Source organism: Ranitomeya imitator, chromosome 5 (genome assembly GCF_032444005.1).
Source record: "Ranitomeya imitator isolate aRanImi1 chromosome 5, aRanImi1.pri, whole genome shotgun sequence".
Lineage (NCBI taxonomy): Eukaryota > Metazoa > Chordata > Amphibia > Anura > Dendrobatidae > Ranitomeya > Ranitomeya imitator.
In genome coordinates this window covers 449,333,964-449,351,485 of record NC_091286.1, presented here as the reverse complement: position 1 = coordinate 449,351,485, position 17,522 = coordinate 449,333,964, and the positions used below count along the sequence as shown (strand labels likewise).

The 17,522-nt window shown below is 44.9% G+C and overlaps 1 protein-coding gene across 1 annotated transcript in view; it reads right to left on the bottom strand.

Moving 5' to 3' along the window:
- Positions 1 to 8,678, bottom strand: part of MELTF (melanotransferrin) — a 207,246-nt gene extending 198,568 nt beyond the window's left edge. Inside the window, exon 1 of the mRNA XM_069727220.1 lies at positions 8,563 to 8,678. Coding sequence (XP_069583321.1) covers positions 8,563 to 8,608 — 46 coding nt within the window. The 5' untranslated portion in view covers positions 8,609 to 8,678. The remainder of the gene's footprint in view (positions 1 to 8,562) is intronic.
- Positions 8,679 to 17,522: the final 8,844 nt, after the last annotated feature.

Here is a 17,522-nt window from a genome sequence, read left to right as displayed (position 1 = left end):
TGGTTGTTTGTAGGGTTTTGTGTTGACCGGAAAGCAATCTTTCCTATCTTCGGTCTGTTCAGTAAGTTAGGCCTCACTTTGCTAAATCTATTTCATCTCTGCGTTTGTATTTTCATCTCAACTCACAGTCATTATATGTGGGGGGCTTCCTTTTCCTTTGTGATATTTCTCTGAGGCAAGGTAGGCTTATTTTTCTTTCTTAGGGCTAGCTAGTTTTGCAGGCTGTGCTCGAGGCGCATAGGTCTGGTCAGGAGCGCTCCACGGCTACCTTTAGTGTGGTTGGATAGGATTAGGGATCGCGGTCAGCAGAGTGCCCACGTCTCAGAGCTCGTCCTGTTATGAAAGGCAATTCAGTATCACAATGGACATGGAGGTCAGAGCACATACAGTGATCTGACAATAACCCAAAATAATAGAACGAGCTCTGAGACGTGGGAACTCTGCAGACCGCAATCCCTGATCCTCTCCAAACACAACTAGAGGCAGCCATGGATTGCGCCTAACGCTACCTATGCAACTCGGCACAGCCTGAGAAACTAACTAGCCTGAAGATAGAAAAAATAAGCCTACCTTGCCTCAGAGAAATACCCCAAAGGAAAAGGCAGCCCCCCACATATAATGACTGTGAGTAAGATGAAAAGACAAACGTAGGGATGAAATAGATTCAGCAAAGTGAGGCCCGATATTCTAGACAGAACGAGGATAGGAAAGATAACTTTGCGGTCTACACAAAACCCTAAAGAAAACCACGCAAAGGGGCAAAAAGACCCTCCGTACCGAACTAACGGCACGGAGGTACACCCCTTGCGTCCCAGAGCTTCCAGCAAAACAAATAAACAAGCTGGACAGAAAAAATAGCAACAAATAGCAAAGAAGCACTTAGCTATGCAGAGCAGCAGGCCACAGGAATGATCCAGAGAAACACAAGTCCAACACTGGAACATTGACAGGAAGCATGAATCAAAGCATTAGGTGGGGTTAAGTAGAGAAGCACCTAACGACCTCACCAGATCACCTGAGGAAGGAAACTCAGAAGCAGCAGTACCAGTTTCCTCCAGAAACGGAAGCTCCCAGAGAGAATCAGCCGAAGTACCACTTGTGACCACAGGAGGGAGCTCTGCCACAGAATTCACAACAGTACCCCCCCCCCTTGAGGAGGGGTCACCGAACCCTCACCAGAGCCCCCAGGCCGACCAGGATGAGCCACATGAAAGGCACAAACAAGATCGGGAGCATGGACATCAGAGGCAAAAACCCAGGAATTATCCTCCTGAGCATAACCCTTCCATGTAACCAGATACTGGAGTTTCCGTCTTGAAACACGAGAATCCAAAATCTTCTCCACAATATACTCTTATTCCCCCTCCACCAAAACCGGGGCAGGAGGGTCAACAGATGGAACCATAGGTGCCACGTATCTCCGCAACAATGACCTATGGAATACGTTATGTATGGAAAAAGAATCTGGGAGGGTCAGACGAAAAGACACAGGATTAATAACCTCAGAAATCCTATAAGGACCAATGAAACGAGGTTTAAACTTTGGAGAGGAAACCTTCATAGGAATATGACGAGAAGATAACCAAACCAGATCCCCAACACGAAGTCGGGGACCCACACGGCGTCTGCGATTAGCGAAACGTTGAGCCTTCTCCTGGGACAAGGTCAAATTGTCCACTACATGAGTCCAAATCTGCTGCAACCTGTCCACCACAGTATCCACACCAGGACAGTCCGAAGACTCAACCTGTCCTGAAGAGAAACGAGGATGGAACCCAGAATTGCAGAAAAATGGCGAAACCAAGGTAGCCGAGCTGGCCCGATTATTAAGGGCGAACTCAGCCAAAGGCAAAAAGGACACCCAGTCATCCTGATCGGCAGAAACAAGGCATCTCAGATAGGTTTCCAAGGTCTGATTGGTTCGTTCGGTCTGGCCATTAGTCTGAGGATGAAAAGCCGAGGAAAAAGACAAGTCAATGCCCATCCTATCACAAAAGGCTCGCCACAACCTCGAAACAAACTGGGAACCTCTGTCAGAAACGATATTCTCTGGAATGCCATGCAAACGAACCACATGCTGGAAGAACAATGGCACCAAATCAGAGGAGGAAGGCAACTTGGACAAGGGTACCAGATGGACCATCTTAGAAAAGCGATCACAGACCACCCAAATGACTGACATCTTTTGAGAGACGGGAAGATCTGAAATAAAATCCATAGAGATATGTGTCCAAGGTCTCTTAGGGACCGGCAAGGGCAAAAGCAACCCACTGGCACGAGAAAAGCAGGGCTTAGCCCGAGCACAAATCCCACAGGACTGCACAAAAGAACGCACATCCCGCGACAGAGATGGCCACCAAAAGGATCTAGCCACTAACTCTCTGGTACCAAAGATTCCAGGATGACCAGCCAACACCGAACAATGAACCTCAGAGATCACTTTATTTGTCCACCTATCCGGGACAAACAGTTTCTCCGCTGGACAACGATCAGGTTTATTAGCCTGAAATTTTTGCAGCACCCGCCGCAAATCAGGGGAGATGGCAGACACAATTACTCCTTCCTTGAGGATACCCGCCGGCTCAGATAAACCCGGAGAGTCGGGCACAAAACTCCTAGACAGAGCATCCGCCTTCACATTTTTAGAGCCCGGAAGGTACGAAATCACAAAGTCAAAACGGGCGAAAAACAGCGACCAACGAGCCTGTCTAGGATTCAAACGCTTAGCAGACTCGAGATAAGTCAGGTTCTTATGATCAGTCAATACCACCACGCGATGCTTAGCTCCTTCAAGCCAATGACGCCACTCCTCGAATGCTCACTTCATGGCCAGCAACTCTCGGTTGCCCACATCATAATTCTGCTCAGCAGGCGAAAACTTCCTGGAAAAAAAAGCGCATGGTTTCATCACTGAACAATCAGAACCTCTCTGCGACAAAACAGCCCCTGCTCCAATCTCAGAAGCATCAACCTCGACCTGGAACGGAAGAGAAACATCAGGTTGACACAACACAGGGGCAGAAGAAAAACGACGCTTCAACTCTTGAAAAGCTTCCACAGCAGCAGAAGACCAATTGACCAAATCAGCACCCTTCTTGGTCAAATCGGTCAATGGTTTGGCAATACTAGAAAAATTGCAGATGAAGCGACGATAAAAATTAGCAAAGCCCAGGAACTTTTGCAGACTTTTCAGAGATGTCGGCTGAGTCCAATCATGGATGGCTTGGACCTTAACAGGATCCATCTCGATAGTAGAAGGGGAAAAGATGAACCCCAAAAATGAAACCTTATGCACACCAAAGAGACACTTTGATCCCTTCACAAACAAAGAATTAGCACGCAGGACCTGAAAAACCGTTCTGACCTGTTTCACATGAGACTCCCAATCATCCGAGAAGATCAAAATGTCATCCAAGTACACAATCAGGAATTTATCCAGGTACTCTCGGAAGATGTCATGCATAAAGGACTGAAACACTGATGGAGCATTGGCAAGTCCGAATGGCATCACTAGATACTCAAAATGACCCTCGGGCGTATTAAATGCAGTTTTCCATTCATCGCCTCGCCTGATTCGCACCAGATTATACGCACCACGAAGATCAATCTTGGTGAACCAACTAGCCCCCTTAATCCGAGCAAACAAATCAGATAACAAAGGCAAGGGGTACTGAAATTTAACAGTGATCTTATTAAGAAGGCGATAATCTATACAAGGTCTCAGCGAACCATCCTTTTTGGCTACAAAAAAGAACCCTGCTCCTAATGGCGACGATGACGGGCGAATATGCCCCTTCTCCAGGGATTCCTTCACATAACTGCGCATAGCGGTGTGCTCAGGCACGGATAAATTAAACAGTCGACCTTTTGGGAATTTACCACCAGGAATCAAATTGATAGCACAATCACAATCCCTATGCGGAGGTAGGGTATCGGACTTGGGCTCATCAAATACATCCCGGTAATCAGACAAGAACTCTGGAACCTCAGAAGGGGTGGATGACGAAATTGACAAAAATGGAACATCACCATGTACCCCGTGACAACCCCAGCTGGATACCGACATGGATCATGCAGATTATGCAACACCAGAAAGCGAATATCCTCCTGATGTGCAGGAGCCATGCACATGGTCAGCTGGGTCCAGTATTGAGGCTTATTCTTGGCCAAAGGCGTAGCATCAATACCTCTCAATGGAATAGGACACTGCAAGGGCTCCAAGAAAACCCCACAACGCTTAGCATATTCCAAGTCCATCAAATTCAGAGCAGCGCCTGAATCCACAAACGCCATGACAGAATATGATGACAAAGAGCAGATCAAGGTAACGGACAGAAGAAATTTTGACTGTACCGTACCAATGGTGGCAGACCTAGCGAACCGCTTAGTGCGCTTAGGACAATCAGAGATAGAATGAGTGGAACCACCACAGTAGAAACACAGCCCATTCAGACGTCTGTGTTCTTGCCGTTCAACTCTGGTCAAAGTCCTATCGCACTGCATAGGCTAAGGTTTAAGCTCAGGTAATACCGCCAAATGGTGCACAGATTTACGCTCACGCAAGCGTCGACCGATCTGAATAGCCAAAGACATAGACTCATTCAAACCAGCAGGCATAGGAAATTGTTATGTCTGCTAATGAAAGGTGTAATGAAGGCAATCCAGAGACACAGTGTGCCTAGCGATCAGAGCGCACACAGTGATCTGACAAATACCCAAAAACAAAAGAACGAGCTCTGAGACGTGGAAACTCTGTAGACTGCACACCTGATCCTATCCTAAACACAACTAAAAGTGGCTGTGGATTGCGCCTAACCACTACCTATGCAACTCGGCACAGCCTAAGTAACTAGCTAGCCTGAAGATAGAAAAATAGGCCTGACTTGCCCCCAGAGAAATACCCCAAAGGAAAAGGCAGCCCCCCACATATAATGACTGTGAGTAAGATGAAAAGACAAAACGTAGGGATGAAATAGATTCAGCAAAGTGGGGCCCGATATTCTTAGACAGAGCGAGGACAGTAAGCGAACTTTGCAGTCTACAAAAAACCCTAAAGCAAAACCCACGCAAAGGGGGACAAAAAAGACCCACCGTGCCGGACTAACGGCACGGCGGTACACCCTTTGCGTCTCAGAGCTTCCAGCAAAACAAAAGACAAGCTGGACAGAAAAAAGGCAACAAAATAGCAAAAAAGCACTTAGCTATACAGAGCAGCAGGTCACAGGAACAATCAGGAGAAGCTCAGATCCAACACTGGAACATTGACTAGGAGCAAGGATAGCAGCATCAGGTGGAGTTAAGTAACGAAGCAGCTAACGAGCTCACCAGAACACCTGAGGAAGGAAGCTCAGAAGCTGCAGTACCACTTGTGACCACAGGAGTGAATTCAGCCACAGAATTCACAACAGGAAATCCCACCATGACATCCTTAAGGGCTTCAGAGAGACCCTTTCTGAACATAGCTGCCAGCGCAGATTCATTCCATTGAGTGAGCACTGACCATTTTCTAAATTTCTGGCAATATACTTCTATCTCATCCTGACCCTGACAAAGAGCCAGCAAATTCTTTTCTGCTTGATCCACTGAATTAGGCTCATCGTACAGCAATCCGAGCGCCAGGAAAAACGCATTGATATTACTTAATGCAGGATCTCCTGGCGCAAGAGAAAATGCCCAGTCCTGAGGGTCGCCGCGCAAAAAAAGAAATAATAATCAAAACCTGTTGAACTGGATCACCAGAGGAACGAGGTTTCAAGGCCAGAAATAACTTACAATTATTTTTGAAACTCAGAAACTTAGTTCTATCTCCAAAAAACAAATCAGGAATAGGAATTCTTGGTTCTAACATAGATTTCTGATCAATAGTGTCTTGAATCTTTTGTACTCTTGCCGAGAGCTGATCCACAAATGAAGACAGACTTCTAATGTCCATCGCTACACCTGTGTACTGAACCACCCAAATGTCTAGGGGAAAAAAAAGACAAAACACAAAGCCAAGAAAAAAAAATGGTCTCAGAACTTCTTTTTTCCCTCTATTGAGAATCATTAGTACTTTTGGCTTCCTGTTCTGTTATGAAAGGCAATTCAGTATCACAATGGACATGGAGGTCAGAGCACATACAGTGATCTGACAATAACCCAAAATAATAGAACGAGCTCTGAGACGTGGGAACTCTGCAGACCGCAATCCCTGATCCTCTCCAAACACAACTAGAGGCAGCCGTGGATTGCGCCTAACGCTACCTATGCAACTCGGCACAGCCTGAGAAACTAACTAGCCTGAAGATAGAAAAAATAAGCCTACCTTGCCTCAGAGAAATACCCCAAAGGAAAAGGCAGCCCCCCACATATAATGACTGTGAGTAAGATGAAAAGACAAACGTAGGGATGAAATAGATTCAGCAAAGTGAGGCCCGATATTCTAGACAGAACGAGGATAGGAAAGATAACTTTGCGGTCTACACAAAACCCTAAAGAAAACCACGCAAAGGGGCAAAAAGACCCTCCGTACCGAACTAACGGCACGGAGGTACACCCTTTGCGTCCCAGAGCTTCCAGCAAAACAAATAAACAAGCTGGACAGAAAAAATAGCAACAAATAGCAAAGAAGCACTTAGCTATGCAGAGCAGCAGGCTACAGGAATGATCCAGAGAAACACAAGTCCAACACTGGAACATTGACAGGAAGCATGAATCAAAGCATTAGGTGGGGTTAAGTAGAGAAGCACCTAACGATCTCACCAGATCACCTGAGGAAGGAAACTCAGAAGCAGCAGTACCAGTTTCCTCCACAAACGGAAGCTCCCAGAGAGAATCAGCCGAAGTACCACTTGTGACCACAGGAGGGAGCTCTGCCACAGAATTCACAACATCGTCCTATGTTTTTGGTAATTGTCAGGTCACTTTGTGTGCTCTGAACTTCAAGGTCCATTGTGGTTCTGAATTACCTGTTCACAACACCCGAGAGACCCGTACAGGCCCCCGGCAGCACGCACAGACCCCCGATAGGCCCGTACAGATCCCCGGCAGGCCCGCACAGACCCCGAGAGGCCCGTACAGACCCCCGGCAGGCCCGCACAGACCCCGAGAGGCCCGTACAGACCCCCGGCAGCATGCACAGACTCCCGAGAGGCCCGTACAGACCCCCGGGAGGCCTGCACAGACCCCCGAGAGGTCCGCACAGACACGGCCCGCACACACAGACACGCAGTTTTCGCCACGCACCGCCCACCACCGACATCATTTCAGCAGCCAATCACAGCCATGCCATTAGTTAACATGGATAACATGCCTAACAGGATGTGCCCACACTTCTTAGGATCCTCATTGGCTGAAGTGAATAAAACTGGCTCATTGCATTAAGGGAACTTCCGATTCCGGTATTCGATATTGTAAAAATTTCGGAACTCAGTATCGGAACTCCGATACAGCGAATATCGGCCGATACCCGATATTTGCAGTATCGGAATGCTCAACACTAGTGCTGAGGTAAGAGGAGGTTGCTCGCACTGCTGTCTATCCTGTCTGATCTAATCATACAGATACCAGGAGTGCTGAGGTAAGAGGAGGAGGCAGCTCCCACTATCGCTCACCATGTCTTTCTGATCTAATACTGGAGATACCAGCATTCCTGAGAAAATATATTTGGTGAGTACACTAGAGACACATTTTTCATTTTATGTAGGTTGTCATGCACATAATTTACAATATTAACAACTTTATTAGTAAAGTGTATCTTTGAATGGACATGTTTGCCTATTTTAAGACCTTTTAGAAATATCTACAATTGCTGTAATAGCACAGATAAATCTGTTCCAGAATAAAATTAGATCTGTTCTGCTTTACTTGTAATGAATCAAATTAAATCCAACAGTCAAACATTTATATAGACATTTTAAATACAATTTATATACACTTAGTTGACTTTTTTGTTTTGATTAATCTCAGGAATATTTCTAATCTACTAATCACTAATTGCCACCCATCATGAAAAATTACTAAACTAACATCTCTGAATATGGTGAAAATCCTTCCTATAATCTATCAATCTTTACAATGCAAATAGATCATTAACTTTTACAGGTAAGAAGAGCCTGGGGTCAGGAACATGCTTTACCCTGTGCTAAATAATCTTCATGTTATATATAAAATTATAACATTGAGCCATAAGTAATTTTTTTCATGAATATTTTACCCCTCTAATCTGCAGAAAAAAATTACATTTTTTGTGTGGAAGATCAAAACTATATCCATGAGATCTCCTGTTTATATTATGCTCCATTCCAAGCCTATGTTGTCAATCCGGCTAAAAAATCCCTGCGCTACCTGTGCCATTCTTTCAGTAAAGTATTCATTCAGTAAAATGATAGACACTACCGAAGTCAATCTGGTTTGCGTAGAGCCAATGGTGTCCAGCTTGTAGGGGATCTGTTTAAAGACCTTATTTTTGTATTTCTGTTCCTATAGAAGATAGCAACAGAGCCAAAATTTGAGCAAACAATCCACATCTAATATATCCCATGGGCATGTAGCCTAAAAGAAGAATGTGAAAGTGATACTCACTTTTCTGGAAGAAGCAAAAAACGAGAAATAAACTTTTCCAGATCATTTTCCCTGGAGCTCCAGCTGACAACCACTCCAAGTTGCTTGCAAGAAAGAGACTGATCTATTGTAGGCATCTCCTCTTATGAAAAGGTGTTTGGTGATCATGACTGCTCCCTGCTGGCAAGGTTCCACATCCAGGAGTGTTTGACTAAAGGGCAAAGGGGCTGGCAGATGGAAAACACTAGGGAAAAATGTCTGAAGTCATCACAGTTTTCCACACGTAGAGCAACCGTTTCATAACTCCCTCAATAAAATGCTTGTAATAATTTACAGCACATATGCAAGAAAAACTTTCATGTCATGTAATTCGTCAACCAATTACACATATAATAAATACAGTATATATTTATATTATTGTAATATGTATGTTGTCGTTAAAAAAATTATATGCACAGTTCCAATCAAAGTAAAATAATACTGTGATTAAATTCCACAGAGAATCCGCAAGAAATTTATTTTACATTTGAAAAAAGTATGGAAACCAAAGAATCGAGGAGTCTGGATCTTGATTTAAAAGAAAATATTGGTGAGTAAAAGAATTTCCTTGTAGATTATTTTGTGTGCTTGTGTATATTGTGCTGTATTGACAGTTTGTTGTCAAATGCATTTAGCAAAAGGAAAATATCTTTTGTAGATAGGACAGTATTTTATATCAGAATTGGATCTGTGTTTTCTATGTGTAAGAGTATTGGAGCAAAGAGTTTAGACTTTTGGGAAGTTTGTAGTGTAAGGTCTAGTTTTTAGTTCGTTCACTTTGTAATTTGTTTTGTAAAGTATTTGCAGTTTGTTGCTGAAAATGGAGTTTGTGGAAAAGTTTGTGAAGAAGTACACCTCGGCTGTTTACCATGTCAGTGTCGATAAATCTTTGGAAGTCCAGTACAATGACTTGATAGCCCAACGTAAAATCTTTAATAATAAGTTGAATAGTAAAGTGCTGAGCAAGAATTTGAAAAAGGAAAAGTTAAGCAATGAAATTTCATTGTTGCTGAAGATGAAAGAGTTGACTGAATTGAAAGAAGCAAATTGGTGGAAGAAAAGGCTACAAGTGAAGGAGGACATAGACAAAATTAATGATTCTGTTATTGGAATTTCTGACAAAACAACTAGTAAAATACATGGTTTGCAATCAGATGTAAATGAATTAGCTGTGGGAAATAGACAGTTGGAAGAACAATTGAAGGAGTGTATACTTCCAATGCAGCTCAGGTTTATTATTTAGAACTGAAAAATAGTCAAATGGAGAAGTTAATTGCAACACTGGAGAGTCAACTGGATAAAGTTAATTGTCAATTGCTTTACAAAGAGCAATGTATCCAGTCTCGTACATCAAAGAAATGCAGCACTGAGACAGTCAATGTATGTACTCTTTCTAATAAGGGTACAATGGATGCCGTATATAGATCTCCATTGATTGATAATTCTCCATTGCTCACTATTTCTGAGAAGCTTCATCTGTGTCAACTTCTTGGTAAATTTGAGTCACATGTTTCTCCAGTCATTCTGTCCAATAGATTTGAACATGTTGTCCAACAGTATAATCTGAACAATAAAAATGCTTGGTCTCTATTACCAGTTTGGCTTCCAGAGCCAATTGCAGCCCAACTAAAAACAGAACAAATGGGTGATAGTTGTAATGGTGCAGAGATAAGAAGGAAGGAATTACAACACATCATAGGTGGACAAAATATTGGAGGTGAAAATGCCCTAGCAATGACCAGATTCAGGCAATATGATGATCCTTTGCTCTTTTATAATAATTATCTGTCCCTATATAGGACTGTTTACAACTGTCTAGAAATGTCTCAGGATGACATCCCTCAATGTCTATCCGCTATTTCATCCTTCTTCTCCGCTAGATTTCTGAAACTTAACATGGACAAAACAGAATTCATTGTCTTTCCACCATCTCAGACGACCCCCCCAACGAACCTATCCATTACAGTAAACGGCTGCCCACTCTCCCCAGTCACACAAGCTCGCTGTCTTGGGGTAATCCTTGACACTGATCTCTCCTACTGATCTCAAACCGCATATCCAAGCCCTTTCCACTTCCTGCCGCCTTCAGCTCAAAAATATTTCACGGATCCGTACATTCATAAACCAAGAATCTGCAAAAACCCTAGTCCATGCCCTCATCATCTCCCACCTCGACTACTGTAACCTCCAGCTCTATGGCCTCCCCTCTAACACTCTCGCACCCCTCCAATCTATTCTAAACTCTGCTGCCCGACTAATCCACCTGTCTGCCTGCTATTCCCCGGCCTCTCTCTTCTGTCAATCCCTTCACTGGCTCCCCATTACCCAGAGACTCCAGTACAAAAGCCTAACCATGACATACAAAGCCATCCACAACCTGTCTCCTCCATATATCTGTGACCTCGTCTCCCGGTACTTTCCTGCACGCAACCTCCAATCCTCACAAGATCTCCTTCTCTACTCCTCTCTTATCTCCTCTTCCCACAATCGCATACAAGATTTCTCTCGCGCATCACCCCTACTCTGGAACTCTCTACCACAACATATGAGACTCTCACCTACCATCGAAACCTTCAAAAAGAACCTGAAGATCTACCTGTTCTGGCAAGCCTACCACCTGCAGTAACCACCAATCGACCAAACCCCTGCACGACCAGCTCTATCCTCACCCATCCCTAGTAGATTGTGAGCCTTCATGGGCAGGGTCCTCTCTCCTCCTGTACCAGTTGTGACTTGTATTGTTCAAGATTATTGTACCTGTTTTTATTATGTATACCCTTCCTCACATGTAAAGCACCATGGAATAAATGGCGCTATAATAAATAATAATAATAATAATAAAAATGATGCTAATTTCCTATGTTCAATTGCAAATCATTGTAATGTAGATTACACCACAATAATGACTCTAAGGAATACTAGCTCCTATGAAAACTTTGTGAATATACTTAGGGACTGGTGTAATGAGTCTAAAAAGCAAGATGAACTGTCAGGAAATGTATCTGCTATATACAGACCCAGGAGGCGAGGATATGTTAGGTATTGTTATAAATGTGGTCAACCAGGACACATTAAACGGTATTGTAATACACCTAACATGTACTCAGAAGGAAAAAGTCATTCATTGCACCAAGAAATTGATAGTGTTGAGCAGGGGTGGGCAATTAATTTTGCCATGGGGCCGCATGAGAAATTTGGATGGTTTTAGAGGGCCAGACTAATATAATTAACTAATTTTTACCCAATACTGTAGTATACATATGCTATATTTTCATGAACAAACAGTATGTTAAACAATGCAGAGATTATCCAGGCCCCATAATGTCCAGATTTCATTAGTGCCCCCATAATGTCCAGATTTCATTTGTGCCCCCATAATGTCCAGATTTCATTCATTAGTGCCCCCATAATGTCCAGATTTCATTAGTGCAGATAATAACCCAGTGCACAAGTATAGAGGAGCAGATAACTCAGAGCACAAGTACAGAGGAGCAGATAACTCAGAGCACAAGTACTGAGGAGCATATAACCCAGAGCACAAGTACAGAGGAGCAGATAATAACCCAGAGCACAAGTACTGAGGAGCAGATAATAACCCAGAGCACAAGTACTGAGGAGCAGATAATAAGCCAGAGCACAAGTACAGAGGAGCAGATAACTCAGAGCACAAGTACTGAGGAGCAGATAACCCAGAGCACAAGTACAGAGGAGCAGATAACTCAGAGCACAAGTACTGAGGAGCAGATAACCCAGAGCACAAGTACAGAGGAGCAGATAATAACCCAGAGCACAAGTACTGAGGAGCAGATAACCCAGAGCACAAGTACAGAGGAGCAGATAACTCAGAGCACAAGTACAGGGGAGCAGATAACCCAGAGCACAAGTACAGAGGAGCAGATAATAACCCAGAGCACAAGTACTGAGGAGCAGATAATAACCCAGAGCACAAGTACTGAGGAGCAGATAACCCAGAGCACAAGTACTGAGGAGCAGATAACCCAGAGCACAAGTACAGAGGAGCAGATAACTCAGAGCACAAGTACTGAGGAGCAGATAACCCATAGCACAAGTACTGAGGAGCAGATAACCCAGAGCACAAGTACTGAGGAGCAGATAATAACCCAGAGCACAAGTACTGAGGAGCAGATAACCCAGAGCACAAGTACAGAGGAGCAGATAACTCAGAGCACAAGTACTGAGGAGCAGATAACCCAGAGCACAAGTACAGAGGAGCAGATAACTCAGAGCACAAGTACTGAGGAGCAGATAACCCAGAGCACAAGTACAGAGGAGCAGATAATAACCCAGAGCACAAGTACTGAGGAGCAGATAATAAGCCAGAGCACAAGTACAGAGGAGCAGATAACTCAGAGCACAAGTACTGAGGAGCAGATAACCCAGAGCACAAGTACTGAGGAGCAGATAACCCAGAGCACAAGTACAGAGGAGCAGATAACTCAGAGCACAAGTACTGAGGAGCAGATAACCCAGAGCACAAGTACTGAGGAGCAGATAACCCAGAGCCCAAGTACAGCGGAGCAGATGACCCAGTGCGCAAGTACTGAGGAGCAGATTACCCAGAGCCCTTACCACCGACCACCGGCACCGTCCGACTCCACAAGTGACCTCAGTACAGCGCTGCAGTGCCACACAGAACACCGGCGCAACGGAGCAGAGCAGCAGCATGTGTCACGCTGAGGGACGTCACCTGCTGCTGGCGCTTCCCTGATGCGGAAGTGCCAGCGGCGGTCAGCGCCTCTCAGCGGACAGGAGTTTGAATGCAGGGCGCACAGGCGCAGGCGTGGCTGAAGGGAAGGGGAGCCGAGCGGTGCCTCGGGCGGCAAGGGAAGGGGAGCCGAGCGGTGCCTGGGGAGGCGGGCGGCAAGGGAAGGGGAGCCGAGCGGTGCCTGGGGCGGTGGGCGGCAAGGGAAGGGGAGCCGAGCGGTGCCTGGGGTGGCGGGCGGCGGGCCGTTTACAACCGTCAGGCGGGCCGGATGCGGCCCGCGGGCCGCATCTTGCCCAGGTCTGGTGTTGAGGCTGAAGAGGAAAGTATCTCCTATAACACAGAGTTCAAAGAGACATGTGATGAGTGTTGTGAATTCAGCTTTTGGGCTCCCTCCGGTGGTTGTAGAGGGTAATGCAGTTGTGCCTGGATTGCAGGAGTGGACATGTGTATCTACTAATTGCAGGACTGACTGGGGTATATAGCTTTGCAGGATCCTTTAGTCGGTGCCAGTTGTCCATTGTTCTTGAAGGATTCACTTCCCTGCTGGTCTCTCCAGTTTGCTGTGTTTTTCTACAAAGATAAGTCCTGGCTTTGTTTTTGCTGTCCACCTGCAGTGGACCTTATAGTTCTGTGCATTTTCATGTTTTTGTCTTGTCCAGCTTGGTCTGTGAAGGATTTTTTGCAGCCTAGCTATTTCTCTGGAGATGCAGATATACCCCCCATGTCTTTAGTCAGATGTGGTGATCTGTATTTTCTGCGGTGGATATTTTCTAGTGTTTTTATACTGACCGCATAGTACTCTGTTCTATTCTTTCTTTTTAGCTAGTATGGCCTCCTATGCTAAAATCTGATTTCATATCTGCGTATGTTATTTCCCTCTCCTCTCACAGTCAGTATTTGTGGGGGGGCTATCTATCCTTTGGGGATTTTCTCTGAGGCAAGATAGGTTTCCTGTTTCTGTCTTTAGGGGTAGTTAGATCTTAGGCTGTGCCGAGGGGTCTAGGGAGTGTTAGGTACCCCCCACGGCTACTTTTAGTTGCGCTGCTAGGTTCAGGGTTTGCGGTCAGTACAGGGACCACCTTCTCCAGAGTACGTCTCATGCTGCTCCAAGGCCACCAGATCATAACATTACAACTGGCCAACAATGAGTTAATTGCATCTCAGAAGAAGGGTGGAAAGATTTTGAACCATTTTTTTTTCCTTAGCCTGTTTGGTCTGTTCCTCCCTCTTTACCTCTGGGTGGCTACGGAGTCTACTATTAACATGAATGTTCAGGAGTTAGTTTCTCGGGTGGATCAGCTTGCTGCTAGGGTACAGGGTATTTCAGATTTCATTGTTCAGACTCCTGCCTTAGAAACTAAGATTCCCACTCCTGATTTATTCTTTGGTGACAGATCCAAGTTTTTGAGTTTCAAAAATAACTGTAAACTGTTTTTTGCATTAAGACCCCGGTCTTCTGGTGATCCTATTCAGCAGGTTAAAATCATCATATCTCTGCTGCGTGGTGACCCACAGGATTGGGCATTTTCCCTGGAATCTGGCAATCCTGCTTTGCTTAATGTTGATTTGTTCTTTCAGGCATTGGGGTTGTTGTATGATGAGCCTAATTCTGTGGATCAGGCTGAGAAAATCTTGTTAGCCCTGTGTCAAGGTCAAGAGGCGGCAGAATTGTATTGCCAGAAATTTAGAAAATGGTCTGTACTGACTAAATGGAATGAAGATGCCTTGGCGGCAATTTTCAGAAAGGGTCTTTCTGAATCCGTTAAAGATGTTATGGTGGGGTTCCCCACGCCTGCTGGTCTGAGTGATTCTATGTCTCTGGCCATTCAGATTGATCGGCGCTTGCGGGAGCGCAGAATTGTGCACACTGTGGCGTTGTCCTCTGAGCGGAGCCCTGAGCCTATGCAGTGTGATAGGATTTTTGTCTAGAGCTGAACGTCAAACATTCAGGCGTCAGAATAGGTTGTGTTTTTACTGCGGCGATTCTGCTCATGTTATTTCTGATTGCCTTAAGCGTACTAAGAGAATCGCTAGTTCTGTTGCCATCAGTACTATACAACCTAAAATTCTGTTATCTGTGACCTTGATCTGCTCATTATCATCATTTTCTGTCATGGCATTTGTGGATTCAGGCGCCGCTCTGAACTTAATGGACTTAGAATTTGCCAGATGTTGTGGTTTTCCCTTGCAGCCTTTGCAGAACCCTATTCCTTTGAGGGGCATTGATGCTACACCATTGGCTAAAAATAAACCTCAGTTTTGGACACAGCTGACCATGCGCATGGCGCCAGCCCATCAGGAAGATTGTCGTTTTCTGGTGTTGCATAATTTGCATATGATATTTTGCTGGGTTTTCCATGGTTGCAGCTACATAATCCGGTGTTGGATTGGAAATCCATGTCTGTGACTAGTTGGGGTTGTCAGGGGGTTCATGATCAGGTTCCTTTGATGTCAAACTCCTCTTCCCCCTCTTCTGAAGTTCCTGAGTTTTTGTCTGACTTCCAGGATGTATTCGATGAGCCCAAATCCAGTTCCCTTCCACCGCATAGGGACTATGATTGTGCTATTGACTTGATTCCAGGTTGTAAGTTCCCTAAGGGTCGACTTTTCAACCTCTCTGTGCCTGAACATACCGCCATGCGGAGCTATATTAAGGAGTCTTTGGAGAAAGGGCATATTCGGCCATCTTCTTCACCGTTGGAAGCGGGGTTCTTATTTGTTACCAAGAAGGATGGCTCCTTGAGACCCTGTATTGATTATCGCCTCTTGAATAAGATCACGGTCAAATTTCAATACCCCTTGCCTTTGCTTACTGATTTGTTTGCTAGGATTAAGGGGGCTAGCTGGTTTACTAAGATTGACCTTCGAGGGGCATATAATCTTATTCGTATCAAACAGGGTGACGAATGGAAAACTGCATTTAATACGCCTGAAGGCCATTTTGAATACCTTGTGATGCCATTCGGACTCTCTAATGCCCCATCTGTGTTCCAATCCTTCATGCATGATATCTTTCGGAGTTATCTTGATAAATTCATGGTTGTATATTTGGATGATATTTTGATTTTTTCCAATGATTGGGAGTCTCATGTGAAACAGGTCAGGATGGTATTTCAGATCCTCCGTAATAATGCTCTATTTGTGAAGGGGTCAAAGTGCCTCTTTGGAGTGCAGAAGGTTTCTTTTTTGGGTTTCATTTTTTCTCCCTCATCTATAGAAATGGATCCGGTTAAGGTTCAGGCCATTCATGATTGGATTCAGCCCACATCTGTGAAGAGCCTTCAGAAATTCTTGGGCTTTGCTAATTTTTATTGTCGTTTCATTGCCAACTTCTCCAGTGTGGTTAAACCTCTGACCGATTTGACCAAGAAAGGCGCTGATGTGACAAATTGGTCCTCCGCGGCTGTTTCTGCCTTTCAGGAGCTTAAACGCCGATTTACTTCTGCCCCGGTGTTGCGTCAGCCGGATGTTTCTCTTCCATTTCAGGTTGAGGTTGACGCATCTGAGATTGGGGCAGGGGCCGTTTTGTCTCAGACGAATTCTGATGGTTCCTTGATGAAACTGTGTGCCTTCTTTTCTCGGAAGTTTTCACCTGCGGAACGCAATTATGATGTCGGCAATCGGGAGTTGTTGGCTATGAAGTGGGCATTTGAGGAGTGGCGACATTGGCTTGAGGGGGCCAAGCACCGTATTGTGGTCCTGACCGATCATAAGAATCTGATTTACCTCGAGTCTGCCAAACGGCTGAATCCTAGACAGGCTCGATGGTCCCTGTTTTTCTCCCGTTTTGATTTTATGGTCTCGTACATTCCTGGTACTAAGAATGTTAAGGCGGATGCCCTCTCTAGGAGTTTTTTTCCTGGTTCCCCTGGGGTTCTTGAGCCGGTCGGCATTTTGAAGGAAGGGGTGATTCTTTCTGCCATCTCCCCTGATTTGCGATGGGTTCTTCAGGAATTTCCTGTGGGCAAACTGTTTGTTCCTGATAGATGGACTAGTAAAGTGATTTCTGAGGTTCATTGTTCTGTGTTGGCTGGCCATCCTGGGATTTTTGGTACCAGAGATTTGGTTGGTAGGTCCTTTTGGTGGCCTTCTTTGTCACGGGATGTGCATTCTTTTGTGCAGTCCTGTGGGATTTGTGCACGGGCTAAGACTTGCTGTTCCCGCGCTAGTGGGTTGCTTTTGCCATTGCCGGTCCCTGAGAGACCTTGGACGCATA